We start from the raw sequence: 26,000 nt of genomic DNA on the forward strand, positions 1-26,000 counted from the left end.
CCTCTGAGCCATCTCTCCAGCCCGTGGTTTGTTTTTGTTTTTGTTTTTGTTTTTTAATCAAGTTTATCAATTGTGCTATGGAAAACTAGAATTGATTCTTTTGTTTGGTGCTCTTTGCTCCCATCCCCTTCCTTGCTGCCCTGCAAAGACTTCACTGAGCATCTTCCACAGAGCACTCCTCACATGGTCTCTCCTTCTGTCCCTGGTTTACACGCCCTCCACTTTCATCCATGTTGACATCCAAAGTGACAGGATTCCCTTTTTCTTTCTTTTTTTTTCTTTTTCTTTTTTCTTTTTTCCTTTTTTCAAGACAGGGTTTCTCTGTGTAGCCCTGGCTGTCCTGAAATTGCTCTGTCGACCAGGCTGGCCTCGAACTCACAGTGCTGCTTCTGCCTCCTGAGTGTTGAGATTAAAGGTGTGTGCCACAATACCCAGCTTTTCTTTTCTTTTTTTTTTTTTAAACAAGCTATTTTTTTATTGTTTATTTCTTACATTTGAAGTACTTGCTGATATCCTTAGCCTGAGATTCTTTATCACAATCTGTTAGAAAAGCCTACATGCTGTTTACTAATGTTTTCAAGATTCAATTCTTGTTTCGTTTTGTTTTTCGAGACAGAATTTTTCTGTGTAGTTTTAGTGGCTGTCCTAGATTTCGCTCTGTAGACCAGGCTGGTCTCGAACTCATAGAGATCCGCCTGGCTCTGCCTCCCAAGTGCTGGGATTAAAGGCGTGTGCCACCGCTACCCAGCCTCAAGTTCAATTCTTAGAACTAGTTACAGTTAAATTCTAATTGAAAGTTTATAAGATCGCTTTTCAACATTACAATACTATAGCCATTTTTATGGACCAAAAAGACTTTAGTTGTTCTTAAGGTTCACAATATGACGTCACTGTTACCAGATTTTTTTCAGAAGTTCTGAAGAAACACGTTCAGGTAGGCAGACGAACTAGCAAATTTAGGATTTCATTCTTTTTATGGCCAAAAATATTCTGTGTTCTCATACTGTCTTTATCTGTGGGAATCTAGGTTGATCCCATTATTGAAGGTATTGTGAATAGACACAAGGCTCCAAGTGTCTCTTTAGTATAATGGTTCTATATCTTGGATATACACCAATCAGTGGATTTGCTGGATCACATGGTACTTCCAGTTTCAGTATGCTTTAGGTTGGACTCTGCACGTTTGTCTGTAATGGCTGCTCCACTAACATATAGGAGCTCTTTTCCCTCTGCACCTGTGTCAATGTTGATAAGTCACTTTGGCGTAGTCACTGCAGTTTTGAGGTGCATTCCTTGATGATTGGTGATACTGAGCATTTTATGTACTTCTAGGCTATTTGGAGTCTGTGTTGTTTAGACATCTTGCTAGGTCGACATGACCAATCTAGAACTGGTGATTGTCCTGCCTAAACTTCTCAAGTGCTAAGAGTAAAGTTGTGCACCATCGTTCCAGCCTAGTTTTTCCTCCCCTTTTTTATTTTTATTGTTTTTGAGACAGGGTTTCTATGTGTGGCTCTGGCTGTCCTGGAACTTCCTCTGTAGACCAGGCTGGCCTTGAGCTCAGAGATCTGCCTGCCTCTGTCTCCCAAGTGCTGAAATTAAAGGCGTGTGCCACCACCACCCGGCTACAGCCCCTTTCTAACTGCATTATTTGCTACTCAGATTTTTGAGCTTCTTATACACTCCAGATAATAATCCCTTGTTGGATCAATAATTTGCAAATGTTCTGTCCCATTCTGTATGCTGTCTCTTATTTGTGTAGGTTGTCTTATCTCTGTTGATTATTTCTTTGCTTCAAAAGCTTCTGAGTTTAATATAGTCTAACTTATCCATTTTCACCTTTTGAGCTATTTGAAAAACACAATCATTGCCTACATCAGTAAGACCTCCAATTTGATTGCAATTTGAGTTGCCCTCAGATTTCATTAAGGATAGATTTTTTTTTCCATTTCTATGGAAAAAATTGGTAAGTGCATAAAATTACTTATCTGGTGTTGTTTGTTTCTGCTCTCATGAGAGCTCGCCACTCAGCTCCCAAATAATCCACACATGGAGGCTTATTCTTATGTACAAATGCCTGGCCTTAGCTGCCTTATTTCTTGCCAGCTTTCTTAACTTTAAATAACTCATCTGCTTTTGCCTCTGGGCTTTTATCTTTCTCTATTTCTGTATACCTTTCTTTCTTATTCCATGGCTTGTTATGTAGCTGGGTGGCTGGTCCCTGGGTCCTCCTCCTTCTCTGGCTACTTCTTCCTTTTCCCCATATTTCTCCTTCTATTTATTCTCTCTGCCTGCCAGCCCTGTCTATTTCTGTCTCCTGCCTTGCTATTGGCTGTTCAGCTCTTCATTAGACCATAAAGTGTTTTAGACAGACATAATAACACAGTGTAGATGTAACTGTCAAATGCAACATAAACAGAAGTAACACACTCTAAAATAATATTCCCCAACATTCCCCCCTTTTTTTTCTGAAAAATGAAAGGCTTTTAACTTTAACATAGTAAGATTGTATACAATAAGAACAATTATCAAGTAAACATTACATTCACAATGTAATACATTCCAATTTATTTGTGTCTGATAAATTTAATGAAAATACTCCATAATCTACCTATCTTAGTAAATCCAAAATTTTATGCCTAATTTACTTTCTATCTTATTTAAGGAAAACTGAAACTATATCAAGTCTTCAACTCCATCAAAGGCCCCAGAAGGATATAATATTTTTTAAGTAAACAAAAAGTGCATTGCAAACAACTTCCAAAAACTCTAGAAATGACAGAGACATCTGACTGCCTGGACAGTCACTCAAAGTTCCTCTGCAACACTGGGGCATCCATCTTCAGCCTACAGGCCCATAGTATCTGGAAGACTTTTCAATGAAGCATAAAATTTGAAAGACTGTCCCACCTATATTGGCAAAGTTTATCAGTCATTTTCCTCTGTGTCCTGCCGATTGTCTGGCAGTGTCTTCTGTGAAGCAGGAACCCTGAAGGACCATCCTGCCTTGTTTTGGCAAAGTTCAGTGGTCACTTTCTTGTGGGTCCTGCATGTCCAGTTTATACAACATGCCATCAAGCAGTCCAGGGAAGAACAGCTTCTTGCCCAAATGGCACACTGAAAGCAAACTCCATAAGGAGTTTCTTCAATGCCCACTGTCTCTGAAGTAAATTGGTGCTGCCAGGAGCAGATGTGTCTCATTGTCATAAAAAGCCCCAAGTTTAACAAAACATTTTAAATACCATACTCTGTAGGTCTTTGAAAGGTTTGAAGACTATCTATCTAAAATATCTCTCTATGTGATCTGGAAAGCATATCTAACATATGTACAATTTTGATTGTTATAAATGACTAACCACTAACCTATATTTCCCAATTATCCTATATAGTTTATAATAATAGTTTTAAAAAACTAGAACTTCACCCTACATTTCCAAATGAACTGCATAAGCACAATAACTCAAACAAAAATAGAAACATACATATATGTTGTAACAAAAATAACCTTAAATTTTTATCAATATATAAAATCCCCCAAACAAGAACAGAAACATACATACAGCATGTTGCAACAAAAATTACCTTAAATTTGTGTCAACATACAAAAGTCCTTACAAATACAAAATATTTGAGATTAATAGTTGTCTTTTAGTTTATAGTAGAGTCAATACCCTATTATTTAAAGTACCCTTCTATCTTATCATTCCTATATTCCCCTAAATATAACTAAAATCCATAATCCACAAAAAAAAGACCACCCCACGCCCCAACTCTTGGAAATGTGGGCATAGTTTTCTCCATACTGCTTCCTGCTGTCTGTGGACAAAGGCATCTTTAGGGTCCCAGAGAGAAAATTTGAGATAATGGCCAAGTCCTGGGAAGATCAGAAGTAACCTTTGTTGATAGATATGACCTGTCAAAGTTCAGGAGGTCTCCCTTGATCACACCTAATCCACATATTCCTGCAGGAATCCACAGCCTCTCATCTCCTGTGGGAAAAAAACTCCAAAGCATTTTTTATTTCCATTTGACAAATATATTTTTTTACTTCTTTTTTAATGTTAAAGCATTTCTTAATGTATATAGATTGGTTGAGTTTAGCAATCCAGTTCACAATCCCATGTCTTAAGAGAATGCTTATTAGCATTCAAAAAATTCAAAATCAACACAATACTATGTAGGATCCAGAATCCCTGTATATTTCCTATCTTTACATGGCCTTTTCTTTATTATTTTACTTCTCTCTATAAAGACTTTATTAAACTATTTATTTATTTCTATAACTGTTCATACCCTTTTCTTTATTTCTTAAGCCTGTGCACAATGTAAAACACACTGGAACCTGTTTAGAGTTTTTTTCCCATCTGGATTGCTTTTACTGTATATCCTTTAGTCTTTTTTGACCATGTGAGCAAACCTTTAAACTACTAACCTGGATCCTATGCATGCAGCTCTCAGCTGGCTCTGCCCACTTCTGGGCTAGTGAAAGTGAAGCCTAAAGCTTGCAGCCTGGTAGGAGGTGCTTGACCAGGAACTGCACTCAATCTTCCTAGCTACAGGAAGCCACAAGCATTTTTACTTACCTCGCTGTTTCTATTTAGTGCTACCAGCTGAACATCGGCATGTCTTAAAGGAGCCATGTCCTTTCTCCTTCCTTCCTTCCTTCCTTCCTTCCTTCCTTCTTCCTTCCTCCCTCCCTCCCTCCCTCCCTCCCTCCCTCTTTCTTTCTTTCTTTCTGTCTGTCTGTCTGTCTTTCTTTCTTTCTTTCTTTCTTTCTTTCTTTCTTTCTTTCTTTCTTTCTTTCTTTCTTTCTTTCCAGCTTTCTTAGGCCCTACATGGAAATCTACCCCATGTTGGGTGCCAAAATGTTATTTTTTATTCTTTTTGGGGGCCCATCACACAGAGACTTATTCTTACTTACAAATGCCTGGCCTTAGCTCTCTTATTTCTTGCCAGCTTTCTTAACTTTAAAATAACCCATCTACTTTTTGTCTCTGGGTTTTTACCTTTCTCTATTTCTGCATACCTTTCTTCCTTATTCCATGGCTTGTTATGTAGCTGGGTGGCTGGTCCCTGGGTTCTCCTCTTCCTCTGGCTTTCTTCCTTTTTCCCAGACTTCTCCTATATATTCTTTCTGCCTGCCAGCCCTGCCTATTTCTGTCTCCTACCTTGCTATTGGCTGTTCATCTCTTTGTTAGACCATCAGGTATTTTAGATAGGCACAGTAAAACAGCTTCAGAGTTTAACAAAATGCAACATAAACAAAACACACTTTAAAATAATATTCCCCAACACTGATATTTTGAAGTATAGTTATCTACAAAACATGTTTGTAACAATGAACATTGGTCATCATTCTATTTATTGGCATATCTTTTTATTTTCTTCATCAATATCTTGTGTTTCTCACTGTACTGTCTTTTGCCTGCTTTTCATGCTATAATGAAACTAAATTCCTGAGACCATTCCTTCCCTTATAGCTTTGGAGCCTTTCTTGGAACTTACTCTGTAGCCCAAGCTGGCCTTAAACTCAACAGAGATCCGCCTGCCTCTGCCTCTCTGGTGCTGGAATTAAAGGCATGTGCCACCACCACCCAGCTGAATTCTTTTATTATTACTAGTTCTAACAGTTTTCTGTGTATTTTCTCCATGTATGATATATTGTCAGTGAGCAACATTTTACTATTTCTGATTGAGATCACTTTTCTTTTCTTTTCTTGCCTAATTGTTCTGGCTAGGACTTCTAGTACTGTTAAATGGAAGCAGGAATCACTTTCTTGTTCCTGATCATAGTTGGAAAACCTTTGGTCCTTCACCACTGACTACCATGTTAGCTGTCAGTTTTTCCTATGTGATTCTATATGTAATGTGCAAAATGTTACGCACATTTTGCACATTACATATAGACTCTTGAGGGAGAGATGTTTCTAAATCTAGTATTAGCTTAAGCTAATCCTGCTGTTTGGGGTTCTTCCATACATTAGCAAACTGCAGATCTAGGATGGGTGCCTGTTTCCAGAATCTCCATAGGTGCTGTTAACTCTTCACTCATCATGGCCCTGCCTTACTCTCTGATGCAGGATGTGGGAGTTGCTGCCTCTAAGAGCAAGCTTGTCATATTCTAAGGCCCTAGTCACTAACGTTATTTGCTGTGTGAGGTGTCCTTTGTCATATCAAAGAAATGAAATTCTTGAAGTCTGTTCCTCAGAGTGTAATTCATACATCATCAGATCTGTTTCTGGCCCTTCACTGGACTAGTAAGTCTGAATATCTAGTAATGGCTTCCAGGAATCTACATTTTAAAATATATTTTCCAGTGACTCTTTTTTTTTGGAGATTTTTAAAACATTATGTGTCTGTGCACAAGTGCAGGTGCCCATTGGAGGCTAGAAGCATCAGATTCCCCTGGAGCTGCCTGACATTGGTGCTAGGAACCAAACTAGGGTCCTCTGCATCTTCTCTTCAGCATGCTCCCATCACCTGCATACAGTATCTCCATGTGGACAGGATGCAGTGGAGGTCATGTGACTGGCCTGAGTGAAGGATGTAAGCTGTGATTGGTTGCACTGCCTTCCAGGTGCTGCCAGATTCCTAATTAAGGAGCTGTCATACCACAATCTAGAACTGGAGAGGAACCGCCTGGAGGAGCTGGGAGTCAAGCGGCAGTGTGTCTGGCCTTTCATCGTTGTGATGGATGACTCCTGTGTCCTGTGGAACATTCACAGTGTTCAGGAGCAAACCAGGTAGTGATACTTCCAGGACATTGTGGGTGTGTGTGTGGGAGAAGTGATACAATGATCTTGACAAGATAATTTTAGCTGTAGTTATACTTGGGAGTAAATAAGAGGTAGGTAGTTTTCCTGAGCAAGGTGGATCATATGACCCCCTCAGTAGCTCATTGGTGGGTTGCTTATGGATTTTTCTTTTTAAGGATTTATCTATCTATCTATCTATCTATCTATCTATCCATCCATCCATCCATCCATCCATCCATCCATCCATCTATTTATTTATTAAGTATACAGTGTTCTGCCTGCATGTATTCCTGCAAGCCAGAAGAAGGCACCAGATGTCATTACAGATGGTTGTGAGCCACCATGTGGTTGGTGGGAATTGAACTCAGGACCTCTGGAAGAGCAGTCAGTGATCTTCTGAGCCATCTCTCCAGCCCAGGATTTTTCTTTTAAAGACAGTGTGTAATTAAGTTCCTAGACCACTTCAACTTCCTGGTATTGGTTAGCTACAAAAATCTGTTCTGCTATAGGTATAGTCCCAGCACTTAGGAGGCAAAGACTAGATAGCCTCTGAGTTTGACACCAGTTTGACTGGTCTACATAGCAAGTTCTAGGCCAGCCAGTGCTACATAATAAGACTGTGTCAAAACACAGCAAAACCACCCAAATCCCCTTTTCTGATGCTATGATTCATTTATATTGATGGCTTAACTACTGAATTGGAGAGGAAATCATGTCACCTCTGTCTCGAGCTCACATCTGTAATACAGCCAGCTAACAATCAGTGGTTCTCCTGGAGCGGTGCCAGTTTCCTAGGATTCCTTCAGTGGCATAAGGGGTGGTAGGCAAGGGGAATGCCAAATAAAAAAATGTTTGTGAAATTGCCCCAGTGAAACACTGATTTTCTATCATTTCTTCTATGGACTTGTAGACAATGAGGTGCTCATATAGTTACATGTAATTATCAGACCTGGTCATTTCTGTACTCCTAACCACCGGTCATGTCTTTGGTAACTCATGTTCATTATTAATGTTGAAATTATGAGCTGGATTCTTTTTTTTTTTTTTTTTTTTTTTTTGCCTTAAAGGTGGCAACATCCACCACCAAAGGCCATCTTTTCTGAATTAGTCATGATAGGTAGTGTGACTGAACTTATCCTTCTTAATATAAATGTCTTACTACATCCTTTATAGTATTCCTAATATGTAGTAGCATTGGTTCTTTAGTAACATTTATTGACATTTTTATAAACTAACTTTACATTTTATAGCCAGCCCACGGAAGCAGGAATTTCCAGCAAGAATGTGTCCTTGAAGAGTGTCTTGCAGCACATTGAAGCCACACCAAAAATTGTCCACTATGCAATCCTGGGCATACAGAAATGGAACAGCAAGCTGACATCTCAGAATCTAAAGGCCCCATTCTCAAGATGCCACGTGCATGATTTCATTCTCCTCAACATAGACCTGACTCAAAATGTACAGTATGACTTCAATAGGTAGGTCAGTCCTCATGGACGCAGGTCATCCTGGCACCTGCTGATGGATGCTGCCCACTTCAGCCTCTGCCTTAGACCAGAAGCCCCTTCCAACTAACTCCCCTGGCCCAGAACTCATTATGTGACACAGGTTCGCTTTACACTGTGATCCTCCTGAGTGCTGGTTTACAGGCATGTGTCACCACACCTAGCGTTGACCTAGACTATTGACACTGTAATGGAAAATGACCAGAGAACACAGATTAGCCACCTGATTATTCAACAAGAATTCCAATAGGAACAAAAACTGTTGAATCAATGCTGATCAATGTGTGGACCTGTAAACATCCAATATTAATCCTGTATTCATCCTCAGAACTAGAGAGGAAATCATTCTCTCCAGTGTTGTAAGACACACTATTCCTATAGGGAAGGCAGCAGTCAGGCCCCTTGAATTGATCATATCCACGTTCCTGAGAAATCTGAGATGGCTGAGGAATGCTATCAGAGAGCATAAAGTCACTCGTAACATCTACCCACAACCTGTAGCTATTAGGATACCCACTGCTTCCATGCTTCATGCTGTATGTGACCAGAATTTTAAACCACAAGATGTACAGTCCTGTTTCTGACAGGAATAGCCTAAAACCCTGTGGCATAAGATGGAAGTCCTCTTTTTCCCCTTCCTTTAAATCAGTAGACTGTGGGCCAGCTGCTCCAGGATAAGGTGATGTTTTGGGCTCTCCCCTAAATGTCTGCCACACATTTCTCTGTGTAGTTATCATAGTTGAGATGTGAAGGGCAGTCAGAGAAACCTACCATTGTGGTTATGATTCAGGTATTTCTGTGAAGACGTTGACTTTAACCTGAGAACGAACAGCAGTGGCCTGCTCATCTGCCGCTTTAATAACTTCAGTCTCATGAAGAAGCATGTTCAGGTTGGAGGGCAAAGGGACTTTATCATTAAACCAAAGATCATGGTAAGTTTTGTAAAGCTCAATTCTACTGTTGAAAACCAGGACAAATGCTTCCTTGTAAGCAGCTCTGTCATTAAAGTACTAGCATGTGAGAAGTACTTTTCTGCCGGATGGAAAGGGAAGTGACCCTGGAGTCCTCGGCATCAGCTGCATAGCTTCATGTGTCAGCGACATCTCAGCCAGAAGATACAAAAATGTCTCAGAGTTAAGCCTTGAAGATTCCACCAAAGCTGATTGACTGATTGATTGGTTTTGTTTGTTTGTTTGAGACAGGTCCTTCTACATAGCTATCATGGAGGTCACTAAATCAGGCTGGCCTCAAACTCAGAAATGTGTGTCTGCCTCCCGAGTGCTTTAGTGTGCCTAGCTGTAAGGCTGTATTTTCAAGACAACCCTGATGTAACACACGAGAAAAATAGAAATAACAAGACTTTTCTGGTCCTTAGATTATGTTTTCTTTTTAAAGAAAATATTACAGCTCAAAAATTATAGAGAATTCTCTAAACCCTTCTCAGGGAGGCTTACCAGCTAGCTGATCATTACAGCATGTCAACTACTTAGCTGTAGCTGAGAAACTTCTGCTTTTTGTTGTTGAATAGGATAGGAGTCAAACACATACAGCAGCATTGTAAAAGACTTCCCTTTAGGCCTAACAATATATTCATTAAATACAGTAACAAACATCCCAAAAATTCTTTCTGTAACTTAAATAACACTGAACTATTCCTGAAGTGGGAGAAGGGGGTGCAGAAAACGAGACATTTAAACCCACCAGGCCACTGCCATTAATAGTCATTCCTCTTCAGTCACTCGTTCTTCTAAGATACATTTTTTTAAATTTTGTATGTATGAATCTATTGCCTATGTGTATGTATGTGCACCGTGTGTGTCTGGTGCCTGTGAAAGCCAGAAAGGGGTGCTGGATCCCCTGGATCTGAAGTTACAGTGGTTATGAGCTGCCATGTGGCTGCTGGGAACCAAATCTTGGTCCTCCTCAAGAGCAGCTAATGCTCTTAACCACTGAGCCCTCTCTCCAGCCCCCGACAGTCCTCCTTTATCTGGAGTCTACCATCATCAACCATGGCCTGAAAATACTATGCTGTGACTCTTGAGAGACCACACTCATGTATTTTGTGCCTAATATAGAAATTATAGTGTGTGTATTTGTGTGTGTGTATAAACATTCATGTAAGGTTCAGTGGTATGTGTAATTTCAGGTATCCTTTGGGGGTGCTATATATGGAAATTATTAGTTACAATCCATTGTAATCTTAGAAATTTCATTCACTGACAGGCACATTTCACATGACCATCTGCTTTCAGGTATCAGAGAGCTTCGCTCCCATCTTGCCCCTTCAGTACGTCTGTGCTCCCGACAGTGAACACACGCTCCTGGCAGCCCCTGCACAGTTCCTCCTGGAGAAGTTCCTTCAACACGCCTCCTATAAACTCTTCCCCAAAGCCATCCATAACTTCAAGTGTCCTGTACTGGCCATTGACTGTTACCTCAACATTGGACAGGAGGTAAAGGCGGGATGACTAGTTCTGGTTGCCACATCCATTTCATCCCCATTTTAGTTCCATTGATGATTCTAAAAGATCCAATGAAATATGATTCAAAGGGTCCCACAGGAACAGAGTTAGCCAGTGACTCATCACTACTCAGATGTCAGCTGCTCTGAAGAGCCTGCCCGATGGTGGGAAAGAAGTGGCAACTTGCTCGTTTTGCATTAATAGGCCTGTGTTGTCATTATGTGACTTTTCTCAGGACTCGGTTCTCAAAAGGCACACAGTATCTTAGCATCTGTAAGACAAGCCCAATGACTACTGAACAAATAAATACAGGCTGTGTACACGTTAAAGCTGTCATTTCTCCTTTTCCAGGCTTCAAGTTCTTCACCAGTTTAGTGTTTTTCCTTCAGATTATCTTGAGAGTCCATTTCATTATCTTCAAGAATGTAATATATCCTTATAGTTAACTTTAATATGTCTCAGTGGGTAAAGGCACTTGCTGCCAAGCCTAAGAACTCAAGTTCAGTTTCTGGAACCCAAATGGTGGAGAGAACTGACTCCTGCAAGGTGTCTTCTGAACTTCACATGTGCACCATGGCATGCATGACCAAAATTAAGAAAAAAACAAAAACAAAAACAAAAAAAACAAAATGAGACACTCATACCTAAATAAGACATTTCCTGCCCTTGGTTTTCTTTAGGCCTTTTCTTTGCACATAGTCACACACAATTTATCCATACACAAACTCTTTTACAACCTAGTGCATTCAATTTTGGAAACTGAATTTAACTTAATAATAGAAACTTTAAAATCATTATGATGGCTGAGCATGGAGGCACATGTCTGTAAACCCAGCATTCCAGAAGCTAGTCTGGGCTAGAGTGAGATTCTGCCTTAAAACATAAGAACCAAACATGTGTCAATACAATCTCAATACTAAGGGGTTTGGGGATTTAGCTCAGTGGTAGAGCACTGTCTAGCAAGTGCAAGGCTCTGGGTTCGGTCCTCAGCTCCGACAAAACAAACAAACAAACAATCTCAATACTAACAGCAGCTAATATTTGCTGAATACTGAATAGACTTATTTAAGAATTCAAAAATGCTTCTATCCGACAGGTTTCCTTACCCGTGTACACGAAGAACTGTACAATGTCATATGACCACTAACTGAAGAAACCAGTGTTTGAATTCAAGCCAAGTTTAGTTACTCCATTGTTCTTTCTACTATCCTGCTGCTTTCCTGTAATGTTTGTGGTTATAATCTAGACACAGAAGCCATATGGACCTGAAAATTAACTCATGCTGGGGTTTTTTTTTTTTTGTTTTTTTTTTTTGTTTTTGTTTTTTAATGTGCAGTGGTGTTTTGCCATGGGTGTCAGGTCACCTGGAATTGGAATTACAGACAGCTATGAGCTGCCATGTGGGTGCTGGGAATTGAACCAGGTCCTCTGGAAGAGCAAGTCAGGGCCCTTACCACTGAGCCATCTCTCCAGTCCCAACTCATGCTGTTTTAAGCTTCTTTGAAAGTGAAATATTTATTCTTTCCTATGTGTGCCTTTTTATGGAATGTGGTATTGTTTTGTTTTACTATTTATGTGTATGGGCACATGAGCATTTTATTTGAATGTGCATCACTACATGCCTGGTACCCATGGAGACCAGAAGAGGATGTGGGACCCCTCGCTCCTGAAGTCACAGATGACTGTGAGCTGCCATGTTGATGTTAGGGATCAAACCTGGAGCCTCTGAAAGAGCAGCCAGTGCTCTGAGCTAATCTCTAGCCTCAGAATGTAGGGCTTTTAAAAAATTTACACACACTCATACGAGTTTCTTTTTTTTCCTTACTATTTCTGTCAGAAAAAAATTATTTACTATAATAAACTAATGAGAGATTTAAAAATATTGAAACTTTACTACTAATTAAGTACAGAGCTTGAATAACCAACCCACTTCTATTGAGAAAACTTGGCTATCACCTTGCATTCTGCACTGAAGAGGAAGGCACAGGCTATAGTGCCCCTGAGCAAAAGTACAGCCCTTTATTTGCTTTTGAAATGTCTTTTTTTTTTTCTGCTTTCTACTTTCAGGTAGCCATATGCTATGTCAGCTCCAGACCCCACTCCAGCAACGTCAATTGTGAAGGGGTGTTTTTCAGTGGACTTCTCTTGTACCTCTGTGACTCTTTTGTAGGTGCCGATCTTCTCAAGAAATTCAAGTTTCTAAAAGGTAAGTAAAATTTAGTGTCTGGAATGTGAATGCCATTGTCACTAGAAAAAAAAAGAATCAAGAGTTGAATGGCACACAAGCAAGCACAGCTTTGGCCAGTAGTTTGAACATTTTGATGCTAAACTAGGGCTACTGATATTATTGGGGAAGGAAGACCAGGCTGTCTTAAGACTAAGTTAAGTGCAGGTGAATAACAGATATGTAACTTAAGACTTTTTGTGTGTGTGTGTGTGTGTGGAAAGTGCCTGCAGAGACCAGAAGGTAGCTGATGCCCTGGAACTTAAGACTGTGAGCCATCTGACATGGGTGCTAAGGACTGAACTTGGGTTTTCTGTAAGCAGCAGTGAGACTCTTAACCACTGAGCTATTTCTCTAGCCCTTATCTGTTACTTCCTTTTTTTTTTTGAGCTGAGGATCGAACCCAGGGTCTTGCTAGGCAAGCGCTCTACTACTGAGCTAAATCCCCAACCCTACCTGTACTTCTTAAACAGGCTTTTACCATTGCTTATTTTAGAAATATATGCTTCTGGTATCTAGTTTAGACAGAAGCTAGTTTGATTCTACCTATGCATGTTTGTAAGCAGTATATAAAGTAATTTGATTGGGTCAGAAATCAACTGCAGAGAAATTGTATAATTACACCCCCCAGACATACTCTTAGTTATGAGTCTGCCACAGAAACTAAAGTTGTCTTAATAGATATGCATCATAAACAAAGTTCAACTTACCTAAGAATATCTGCAAAGCCAGATTCACAAATAATCCTGACAAGATGACCTGATCTCAGTGATAAAAATGACACCCAGAACACCGTATGTACCATAAAAATAGGGAGCTAACTCTGTGAGTGTGAGAGTGTGTAGTGGTGGTTCTCAAGTAGGGGAAGGTATGTGCCTTAAGAGATTTTTGGTTGTCACTGTGTGTATGGGGAGGAGGCCAACAGTGAGCAGAAAGCTAGGGTTACTGCTCAACACTCTACAAGGCACAGACAAACAATCAACATACACAACAAAGCGCTAAGGTTGAGACACCCTGTTCTAAAGACACAAGAAAGCACTGGTTTCATCAGTCACTATGAGAGAGGAGGGCTGCCCCTGAAGGAAATCTCCCTCTATTAGCACTTTAAGCTCCTTGAAACTTTTGCAAAACTACTTGGACGAAAATATCTACCTGTAAGTTGGTTTTCAAAGGTGGTAACATTCTTATCAATTTAATGTCCATTTTTCCTGAAGGTGCTACCCTGTGCGTCATCTGCCAGGACAGAAGCTCCCTACGGCAAACGATTGTTCGCTTGGAGTTGGAGGATCAGTGGCAGTTCCGCCTCCGGGACGAGTTTCAAACTGCTAACAGCAGTGATGACAAGCCTCTCTACTTTCTTACAGGACGCCATGTATGAGTTTTTGAAGAGACCAAAAACAACAAACAGATCCCTAGATGGAGTGGGACAATTATCGGGGACTTATTTTTCCTTTAAAGTACAATCACTGTGGAGCAAAGTGCAACGTATTTATCTCTTCTCCAAAGAGCTCCCCAAATGTGACCAAGGTCATCTTTGGGGGCACTGTCCTTCTTCAGTTCTTGTGACAGGACCCAGGTTCAGGCCAATGCCACAGTGGGCAGTTATGCAATGACATAGGATGTGCTCTGCCAGTGGGAGCCTGAGGATACTCTGGATAACAAACATGGAGTTTGCATTGTTTTTTCTACTACACTATGTTGGGGGGCAGGGGACTGACTGTCAGCATTAGCCAGGTTGAATGTGTTACATGAAACTCACACCATTGGTGTGGAATTAATTGAAGATTAACACTTGAGGCCTGAACCCTCAGTTTCTCTTCAGATCTGTACTTTGGTACAGAATTACTCAGGGGTCTGAAACGATAGAATGTAGAAGATATTTGTATTTAAAAAGAAGAAGTAGCTTTGTCTTTCTCTGTGCAGTGTTAGTTTAAAATTTATAATCTTATATATATCGAAACCTTTGGCAAAATTTCCACAGGAGTTAAAAGTTTACTATTTAAACAGAACCAAAAAAAAAAAAAAAATCAGTAAATGCAGAGCAGGCGCTGTGTACTTTTATAAAGGTTCTCTGAGCTTAATTCCTTTGCTTTTCCCATTTCCAGTCTTTAATAAGCACACCATGTCTATGAGAATGTAGAACAGTGATTTGTGAAAGAAGCTATGTGGACAAATTAGCATTATGCAGGTGTGCCTTGCCACTATGTTGTAGTTGAAAGTAAGCAGTTGGCACCTGGAAACCCACACATCAGGCTGAGATTCTACAGTGAAGTCGAACTAGTTTGATTTCTTTGGCTCAGGCTAAGTATATCCTTTAAACAACTTAGCCAGGAACAGCTGTCACACAGAAATGGGTGAAATGGGAAACAGGACCATAGACAAGTTTTCCTTAATTTTATCAGTGACATTTTTCCTGAGGAGTAAGGAAAGATTCTTAGTCTTTTGGACTCAATAAAATTAGTGGGTAGTGTATGACTGATATCAGCATTAGGGGGCATAAATTTCTATGTGGCTCTCATCAAATACTTTAATCAGAAACGTTTTGAGAAAATATTCTATGGTAATCTATTGGAAGTTTACACTTAACTTGCTCTATTTCGTGGTATCTCTTCAGGTTTTTCTCAGCCCATGTGCATGACTTTATCTCCAGTTAAAATGGTCACTTTTACTTGAATCTGTCTTAGGACCTGAGACTACTGAGAGCCCTACTGAGCCTGCATTTACTGCAAGTGTTAGCTGGTGGGCTTGGTTATCCAGGGAGAACAGGAGTTTACAGCAAGTGAGAGGATGAAATGTATTCGACGGGAGCAGTTTGTAGATCCCTTGGCTTTAATGTAGCTACTTCTGATGTCTGAAATGTATTTTAGATGGAAAAATTCCTTCTAACCCCATTTTTAATTGTCCTTCAAAGTGGACCTGCCTTATGTGCTTACTCCCTAACTTTAGTGGAGCAGAATTTTAGCTCAGAGGTACGTTCCTGGGCAGTCTGATTTAGATATGAGTGTATCTGACTTGTTCCTGTTTTGCTGAAAGGGTCCAATGCAGGTAATATCAAGAAAGCCACTGTTTGTGCAATATTCCAATAACACTATGTAGGGTAAATAAAATACTTGAAATAATTTACAACTATTGTACCAGGGGCAGAGGCCTCTTAGGAGTTCTTACTGGCTTTTTCTTTTTGAACTAAGTTACTGTAATGTAGGTACTCTGTGTTAGTTAGAGCTACACTCTAGAAACTCAAGTGATCATGAACTGTAAATACAATTCAGCTCTGTTCAGGAGAAATGCCAGAATAAAACCAAAAGACCATCACTCCAATAATTAAGATTCAATTTACCTGCTTCTTTTTCTCCAAAGCCTAACTTAAGGTTTGGATTTTAAAATGACCTTAATCAGTATAATCCTTTAGTGAATGCTAGGTCCTCTTTAAGGATGAAATTGCACAAGCCCAGGCCACCATGACTTGTTAATTCAGGTCTTGGTGTGTTTGATTTTACCCTCTTCCATCCCTGAGGACAGAGTTAGGGAAAATAGACTAAGTCACACGGTAACTTAGCTGCAGACCTGCTGAACTTTGATGTGCATGACAGTTCACACAGGTTAATGGTGAATGTAAACTAAAAATTTAGAAAAGCTGGAGTCAAGTCTTGGCTGTAATCTACACAGCTGCTTCTTATGATTGTTAGAAAAGGGGGCACTGTGTTACTTTGTTACTGTAAAATTCTCTTAACCAAAATGTGGTGAATTTTACTCACTAGTCAGTCTACCTCACATTTGTTTATGGCGTGTGTCTAACAGTATGTCATTGTCCTTTCATTTGGTGAATGTATTAAAATTCCCTCCCACTCCTCACCCATTAAAAAAGTTTGTTTTCTTTAAACCAATTTTCCATGTGATAAAAGGTGACATGGGCTGTGCCTCTGGCAATGGCTGGCATCATACCTTGGATGGCTCCGAGACTCTAATATCTTGGCACAATCCAAGAAAATACTAAGGAAGTAGCTGAATGAAATCTATAGCTTACCTAAAGCAGCTATATACACCAAAACCTCTCCTGGGAAAAACTGCAGACTGCTACATAATTATCGATGACAGACCTATGTAGAAGGCAACTATATTCACTTTTGTATGCTCAAACAGTTCTGGGTTACTAAAAATTGTATTATTAATTTTGAGTTTATTTCTAAATTCCACCTACTTTTACCAACTCTTAGGAGAAAAAAAGGCCTTCTAGCTCTTATAAAGAACATTTATAATAATAGAATTTGAAACAAAAGCACTCATTTAGGCCAAAGGCCAACAGAGCAACAATAACTATTTTCATGTCTGCTGAGAGACAGAGGAAAGCAGGCTTCCACTACCTATTCCAAAATAACCAGCCTGGTAAGTCTAACAACACACCAACTGCTAACTAAGCCTTGGAAGCCGTAAGAAGAAAGGATGTATGTGTGAATTACTACTGTAGGAATCGACTCAGCAATCTTAACTCGGTAACTTGAAGCTGTGTTTCCACACAACTGGACAACCAGGCCAGGCAAACAAAAACCACTAAAATATCATAGTAGGTCTGAGACTGTGTTCATGCCTTTGGTAAATGCAGAGTTCACACTCACATAATATCAAGTTGATTATCAACATTGCTTGCTCCAATCCTTGCTAAAGAAACCATCCACACAAGTGTGGGCAAAGCCATCAAAACCCGTGGTTCCTACAATATGCCAGATATCTGCAAAAAGGACCACTAACTAACAAGCATTTCCATAACCAGCAATTCTGTAAACTTGTGAAGTCTGACCACTGGTATACACTGCGACTGCTGCTCTAGCACCACGGTGGTGACAGGGATGACCCTGCTATGGCTTCTAGGTCTGTCTCCTTGGTTTCCATCACTCTCTTCTGACTCTCTTCCCTCGCTTATGCCATTTCAGATCCTCTCAAATGATGGGTGTTCCTTGCACATGTTTTACTACCCTAGGATGATCTGATATAAACCTCCAAATAACAGCTTAAGTCCAAACCTCTCTCAAATTCTAGAGCCACATATACAACTAACTATAAGGGTGGTAATTCCACTTGCAAATTCTGTAACTTTAAACTTTGACCAAAACCGAACCTGCCCTTCCTTCCCCATCAAATCCTCCCAACCCATTTTCTCTGCTTTTCCTTCTTAGCTTTCAACTGAAAACTAGACCAAAATTCCTGCTTAGCCCAGATTCTTTGCCACAGTTCACCTTTGGCCGTTAGAAGTGCCTAACAATGCTTTAGTGCACACTCATCTCTTCACCTCCATTCCTATATTAGTGTTTAGTTGAGTATTTCAACATTGTGTACAAGCTGCTTGTGTGTAGTCCCTTTCAACTCCAAAATCTTTTCTTATAAACCCTATTTCAGGCTGGAGAGATGGAAGAGCACTGGCTGCTCTGGAGGACCAGGCAGATCACAACTGTCTGTAACTCCAATTCCAAAGGATCTGGCACCCTCATACAGACATATATGCAGGCAAAATACCAATGAACATAAAAATAATCTTTTAAAAAAGACATAAACCCTAATAAATAAAACAATGAACACTAAATACAGAGTCTGATACACTCAAATGGTAGGTGCTATTTTTTTAGTCTACTATTCTTAGATAAATACCTAAATTGTAAAACTTGAGAGGCTTTTTTTAAAAATTATTATTAACATGAAGATTATCTGTTCCTCCCAGTAATGACAACATTTAAAGCAAATCAATTATTTACCCTGCTCTCCCTTTAGGTCTTCATCAGTCATGGCCTGCTAATCCAAGCTCACACAGAAATGGGACCTGTACTAACGAAGTTAACAGTACCAGAGAGCTAACACTATTACTAAGTTTCATTGTGCTTCCAAAAAGTCAAACTACTTATCAGGCTAAGAGAATAAAAATGACCAGAAAAGTCTCAACTGCAGGGAAAAATGATAATGTCAAAGTTAGATCAGGGGCTGGAGAGAAGGCTCAGCAGTCCAGAGCACTGACCATCCTTGTAGCAAACCTGTGTTGAGTTCCTGGCATAAACATGGTGCATACACATAAACTCATGCAGGCATACATACACATAAATACAAGAAAGAAAAGTATTAGTGGCCCAGCATTCAGGAGGCTAAAGCGGGCAGATCTCTAAGTAGAGAGGGATACATAGTGAGACCCTGTCTCCTCCTCCTCATCATCGTAATAATAATGAAGAGGAGGAGGAAATTAAGATGATGATTGGGGCCGGAAGGAGGAGATTTGGGCTGAAGAGAGCTCAGTAGTTAAGAGTTGGTCTTGCAGAGGACCAGAGCTCAGTTTCCTGCACCTACAGGCAGCTCACAACCATCTTGTACATCTACTTTGAGAGAATCCAATGCAGGGACCAAGCATGCATATGGTACATATACATACACACAGGCATATTCACCTAAAATAAAATGTAAAACTCTTAGAAAAAGAAAAAGAAAAAACACCGGGCGGTGGTGGCACACGCCTTTAATCCCAGCATTCAGGAGGCAGAGCCAGACGGATCTCTGTGAGTTCGAGGCCAGCCTGGTCTCCAAAGCGAGTTCCAGGAAAGGTGCAAAGCTACACATGGAAACCCTGTCTCGAAAAACCAAAAAAGAAAAAAGAAAAAGGAAAAAAAAAAACAAAAAAACTGCTGGATCATGGCTTTAGAATACAAATGAATGGTTACACTCCCAATCACTGTACTCATGGGAAGAGTGTAGTCTTACACCAATAATAAAAGAAACTTACAGGGGATAAAAATGTACACCTGACTATTAATCATAATGCAATCCCTATATTTTCATAGGTTTTCAATAGAGATATGATTATTTCAGCTCAAAGAGATAACCTAACTGAAACCTCATTCTGGGGCTGTGGATCTTTATTTCTTTGAAAGTTAAGTACTGTGTTACTAAAGTATTCAGGAGGGATTGACAAACTGGTAAAAACCACCTTTAAGAAGCTCATGTTTTAATCTTATTTCATTCTCAAACGCAAGAAACTCCCTGAAAGGGAACAAACATTCAACACAACATTGTCTCGGTACATTTATCACTTAGAAAAAGCTATCAAGAATTTTATTATTTTATTCTACATTATATACAGGTCATAAAAGGCCACAGCAGTTTTTCAACATATAAACCCTTTAAAAGTAGAGGGCACTATGAAGGATAGACAAGTATCAAAATGAAGTCCAGTAATGAGGGCATATACTCAGTGCAGTGTTTCTGAGGAATACCAACGCAGATACCAAGCCACCCATGTTTAGTTTACAACTATTCTGTAGTTCTTTGTGACTCTAGTCATTTATGGCGCTACATGAGAGAGCTTCTCACTGCCTCCATCAGTGACAGAAAACTAAGCAACAGAGACTGTTGCTAGTTCTTTCACTTGGAGCTCTCCTTTTCTGAGGGATTTTTTTTCTTAGAGTATGGTTTAGTAGCTTCAAATTCTTAAGCATGTAATACTGTACTGTCCTTGAATAATAACTCAAAAAACATTGGTTTCCACTCTGAAAATACAATCTTTAAACCTATAACTGGTATCAGCAGATCAATATAAAAAAATACAGTACCAAACTACACTGGTATATTTCCATATTAAGAACTTCAAAATATACTTATCACAGAGACCATAGTCCTTGCATTAATTTTCAGTCCACTATGAACAATTATCTGCTGCATGTAAACATGTCTAAATAACTATAGATAAAATACAATCATAAATTTCTGTAAAAGATAATAAAATATCTTCTTTAAAAAAACAAAACAATAATAGCTATTACTGCATTGTTTCCAATTTTATGAAAATGGAACAACCACATGGCTGTTGCCAGTCCTGAGTTCATTGTAATAAAATGGCCCTAGTTCCTGGTTAAAGTCAGCAGCCAACTCTTTCTCTTCAGAAGATGTCTTCTGGTACAGCAGGCGAGATCTGGATTAGGTGGTATTCTGTCCATTAATAAAATTATAGACCAGAAACTGACCAGTGCCACAGTACTGTGTTGCAAACAACTTTCCATCAGGAGTGGGATCTGAGAAAGCAATTTCTTCTTTACTCAAATATGAGCCATAAATAAAGTTACTCCTAGTTAAAAGAGGGAAAAAAAGGAAAGGTGGGAGAAGGGGGAAGATTGAAAAATTAATCTTTCTGTTCACTGAAACTGAACAACCTATCAAATTCATTTAGACAAGAAAGACTTAAGCAATGCTGTTATTCTAAAAAACAACATACCTGTTCAACTTAAACATTATAATTTAAAGTACGAAGTATTTTTAGAAAAGCAGTAACTATAACAAACATTTGCTCAACATCATGTCATAAAGTACTCAACTACTAAGAATTGAAGAACTTCTCACTCACTCAATCAAGGTATCAAGAAACATGAATTCACAGGGAAAGACTGATTTTTAAACATGGGGTGTCTTTTTTTTTTTTTTTTTTAAAGGAGAAAAGATTTTAATCACGGTTCCAGAGGGATAAGTTTGTTGTAGTATAAAGACATGGCAACAGGCTGGAAAAGCATGGAGGAACTGATTGGGGACCAAGTGAGAGAAATTCCTCATTCAAACCACCAAACCCTCTTGTTAATCATTTATTTCTCAGATCAGGAAAAAGGTACGTCTGTCCTCTCCCCTTCGATAACATCACTCACAGCTCTAACTAGCATAAACTGGAGAAGAAATAAGCATCCTGATTAGAACAAGAAAAAACTCTTTCTTTAGCAGACGATGTGATCTTGCAAGTAGGAAATTCTGAGGGATTTACCAAAAGACCACTTAAGATTTAGTAAATGATCTCAAGGATTGTGACCTGGATTGATATTCAACAAGTATGAACTTTAGCTATATACCTGAAATGGGCAATCCAAATATGAACCTAGAAAACAACCAACCTATAACATCAAGATGAGCACAAATGCTTAGGAAAATAATTACCAAAAAACCTGTGAGCTAAAAATATATTCTTTAAATAAAAACCTAATTAAAAAAAAAAGACACCCCATTTTTTTTTTTGTTTAAAAAAAAAAAAGACATAGAGAAGCATTGCAGTGGACACAAATATCTCATAAAGATGAACATGGATTGACTTTGGTTTTTTCATCAGCAAGCTGTAGTTCTATCATCAATGACAAGCTACTTGCAATATTGACAGCAGAGATGACTAGGATGATAAATCTGCCACATTTTAAACCACAACAATGAGAGTTTCCATCTATGGCCTCTGGACTTACTGATTATCTAAATAATAAGCAGTTACAATGGTATAACATTATGGTATATTAATTATGGATTAATTATGGATAAAATGTATAAAAATGGATATAGTCTCATAACCTAGTTTACTGGGGACAACTATTGAAAAAAAATTTTTGTAGTAATGTAGGATATTGATAAGTGCTCCAAGTGTTTCTTTATTATACATTGTCTTATCACTTTGAATAGTCCTTTACATTTGATAATTCTTTTATAAATAGTTATTAGCTAACAAATGTTATAACCTAAGTATATGAAATATTTGCCTATACTACATTAGGTTTTGATGTGAACTATCTGGTTGTACGTCTAGAATTTTCTTAACAAGAGGGTTTGGTGGTTTGAATGAGGAATTTCTCTCACTTGGTCCCCAATCAGTTCCTCCATGCTTTTCCAGCCTGTTGCCATGTCTTTATACTACAACAAACTTATCCCTCTGGAACCGTGATTAAAATCTTTTCTCCTTTAAAAAAAAAAAAAAAAAGACACCCCATGTTTAAAAATCAGAAAACTTAATACTGTTAAAGTGCTATTACTGGGGTGGTGGTGGCACACGCCTTTAATCCCAGCACTCTGGAGGCAGAGTCAGGTGGATCTCTATGAGTTCGAGGCCAGCCTGGTCTACAGAGTGAGATCCAGGACAGGCACCAAAACTACACGGAGAAACCCTGTCTTGAAAAAAAAAAAAATTTGAAATTTAAAAGGTTTAGGGATTTAGCTCAGTGGTAGAGCACTTGCCTAGCAAGCGCAAGGCCCTGGGTTCGGTCCTCAGCTCCGGGGTGGGGAAAAATGCTATTACTCCACAAACTGACCCACAGCAGGTTTCCTTGGAGGAAATGGTAAGCTGATCTTAAAATTCTCAAGGAAATAAAAAGGATACTAAAGAATCAAAACATTAAAAGAAGAAGAGGAGGAAGAGGAGGAGGAGGGAGATGAGGAGGAAAAAAAGTTGAAGGACTCACACATCCTCATTTCTAAATAGACCACACAAAGCTCTAGCATTCCAGATGTGTAATACTGACATAAGCATAGACACACAGAACATGGAACAACACACAAATCCAGATAGAAACCTTTACAAGTGTATGCTGTGATAGAGTCTCACACTGTACAGTTGTGGCTGGCCTGGAGCTCACAGGAGATTCACCTTCCTCTACCTCCCAAAGGCAAGTGCCACCATGCTCAGCTTCCCATCTTATTTTTGAGATATGATCTTTCACTGAACCTACAGCCTAGTCTGGCTGGCCAAGAGCTCCTGGCTCTGTGTGTCTCCAGTCCCTAGTAGTGGGATAATGAAGTGAAGGACTTGGAGCCCCCATATATTGCTTGTTGGGTGATAAAATGGTACAGGTATTAATTATAGAAGAGAGTTCAGTAGTTCTTCAAAATATTAAATTCATCAGTACTACAAGATCCTCAATTATACACCTAAGTATACATTCTCAAACTTCTACCATTTACACACACAAGCACTGGTTGTATAGCTGGTCATAGCAATACTTATCATGATGACCACTGAAACACACCAAACACTCAGCTGAAGAAGGAACAAGTAGTTGTACAATTTACACAAGCACTGGTCATAGCAACACTATCCATGATGACCATGGAAACACACCAAACACTCAGCTGAAGAAGGAACAAGTAGTTGTATTCTACTATTTAGCAATCATAAAAAAAGCAATTTATTTTTTAATGTTTTAAAAAGCAGGACTGGGAAGAGAGCTTAGTTGGTAATGGAAAAGCACAAGGACCTGAGTTCAATGACCAGAACCACATTTTAAAAAGCCTGAGGGCACATTTGCCTATGATCCTCGCACTACACAGTGGAGACTGGCAGACCCCTGAAGCTCCCTGGTTATCTAGTCTCACCTTCTTTGTGAGTTCCAGGCCAGTGAGAGATCCTGTCTCAACAGCGGAGGAATGACACCTTAGATTGTCCTCTGGTCTCCACACACAGAGAGACATATACATGCACACACAAACACATATGCAAAAGCAGCAGAGTGATACATGCCACCACACTGATGATACTTAGAATTCTATTTACATGAATTGTTCAGTATAGAAAAGTACACTGATAGAGAAAGTAGGTTGGTGGCTGCCAGCAGCTAGAGATATGAGAAAATGAATCACTTGCCTGAGTTGGGTTTTGGGGGTGGGAAGGGTAGGGAGTAGAAATGCTTTAAAATTAAATGGGGTGATAGTTATATATGTTTTGAGTATATTAAAACCCACTGAATGGCAAATAGAAAGATTTAGGGTCTAATTCTCCAGCCTGCTGGCAGCATTTTCATACTGTGATTTCATACTAAATGAGAAGATCTGTGTCAGGAGGAATAGTAAGTGAAGAAGCAGAGGCTTTGCACATTTTAACAAGGACCTTATTCACTATTGCAGGACTAATTACAATACTGCTCTTTCAGTTTTTTGAACAAGAGACACCTATATGGTTTGCTGTTAAGATTTTAAGGATGGGAAGTAAATCCTCTCACTCCTTTCGGATTATTTGTACTTAATCATCTTGTTTCCCAAGCTAAGCACTAAAAGAAGAGGAAACAGTTCTCTTGCCATGGGGAGCAGGTGTGAGCTACTGTCCATTAACCACACACACATCAAGGAGCTAAGACCCTGAGAGCCTCGAGTTTTTGCCTGTAACAGTTATTTCAAAATCTATTCCCATAGGAAATAGTTGTCAGTCTATAAATTAACAAACAATAAACTGACCTAAAAACAACTTTTTAAAGATTTATTTATTTATTATGTATACAGAAGAGAGCACCAGATCTCATTACAGATGGTTGTGAGCCACCATGTGGTTGCTGGGGATTGAACTCAGGACCTCTGGAAGAGCAGTCCGTGCTCTTAATCTCTGAGCCATCTCTCCAGCCCTAAAAACAATTTTTTAAAGCGCTATGGATTGACCCTAGGAACTGATACTGCTCTACCATCTAGCTACCCACTCTGTCCTCCAAACCTCTTATGGATGGTTAATTTTAACCTTCATTTTATCCTTTATCTAAGGGACTTTATTGGAAGAAAAAAGTCTGATTCTTTTCTCTCTATTTTTGATAAACAACCACATGATAATAGAAAAAAAAAATGACACTTAAAGAGAATATAAAAGTAATACGTGGCCGGGCGGTGGTGGTGCACACCTGTAATCCCAGCACTCGGGAGGCAGAGCCAGGTGGATCTCTGTGAGTTCGAGACCAGCCTGGGCTACCAAGTGAGCTCCAGGAAAGGTGCAAAGCTACACAGAGAAACCCTGTCTCGAAAAACTAAAAAAAAAAAAAAAAAAAAAAAAAAAAAAAAAGTAATACGTAAAAACTTTTAAACATTTATTATTAGTGTATGCCTGTGTGTGTGTGAATGTTCATGGTATGGCTTGTATGGAGGTCAGACAACTCAGTAGAATTGGTTCTCTCCTCAGCCTTTCTGTGGTCTGGGGGATTGAACTCAGGTCCTCAGGCATTTTTCAGTCAGCACCTTTACCTGTAGAGCCATGACGTTGGCCCAAAAATAATATTCCTAATACAATTTTCTCTCAAAAAGCTGATTTCCCAAAACATTGTCCACATTTCTTTGGTTTTGTTTAAAAATCTCTAATAGTGAACATAGGTTGAACTATGTCTGTTAAATTGGCCTAATGTCACAGTTTTAAATAACTAAAACCAAAGAGGTTTAATAATGTTTTGTCTATTACCAAACAGTTTTCCTCTTCAGATTAAACAAAAGACTTACAGATCTAGTATATTTATACAAAATTTATAATACAGATAAAAGTTATATG

The 26,000-nt window shown here is 39.2% G+C and overlaps 2 protein-coding genes and 1 non-coding gene across 4 annotated transcripts in view; 1 reads left to right on the plus strand and 2 right to left on the minus strand.

Moving 5' to 3' along the window:
* The window catches only part of Greb1l (GREB1 like retinoic acid receptor coactivator), a 132,993-nt gene extending 116,924 nt beyond the window's left edge, over positions 1 to 16,069 (plus strand). The window contains exons 27-32 of the mRNA XM_036204260.1: positions 6,578 to 6,743; positions 8,006 to 8,233; positions 9,051 to 9,192; positions 10,513 to 10,713; positions 12,790 to 12,928; positions 14,161 to 16,069. Of these exons, the coding sequence (XP_036060153.1) occupies positions 6,578 to 6,743; positions 8,006 to 8,233; positions 9,051 to 9,192; positions 10,513 to 10,713; positions 12,790 to 12,928; positions 14,161 to 14,324 (1,040 nt within the window). The 3' untranslated portion in view covers positions 14,325 to 16,069. The remainder of the gene's footprint in view (positions 1 to 6,577; positions 6,744 to 8,005; positions 8,234 to 9,050; positions 9,193 to 10,512; positions 10,714 to 12,789; positions 12,929 to 14,160) is intronic.
* On the minus strand, positions 826 to 958 carry LOC118595093. Its single transcript, XR_004946466.1, has one exon. It is a non-coding gene; the product is annotated as a small nucleolar RNA SNORA33 (small nucleolar RNA).
* A 3,768-nt stretch (positions 16,070 to 19,837) lies between the features above and the next one.
* Positions 19,838 to 26,000, minus strand: part of Esco1 (establishment of sister chromatid cohesion N-acetyltransferase 1) — a 60,491-nt gene continuing 54,328 nt past the window's right edge. For both annotated transcript variants that reach the window (XM_036205003.1, XM_036205004.1), the window contains exon 12: positions 19,838 to 21,038. In XM_036205003.1, coding sequence (XP_036060896.1) covers positions 20,891 to 21,038 — 148 coding nt within the window. In that variant the 3' untranslated portion in view covers positions 19,838 to 20,890. The remainder of the gene's footprint in view (positions 21,039 to 26,000) is intronic.

Source organism: Onychomys torridus, chromosome 13 (genome assembly GCF_903995425.1).
Source record: "Onychomys torridus chromosome 13, mOncTor1.1, whole genome shotgun sequence".
In the NCBI taxonomy this organism is placed as follows: domain Eukaryota; kingdom Metazoa; phylum Chordata; class Mammalia; order Rodentia; family Cricetidae; genus Onychomys; species Onychomys torridus.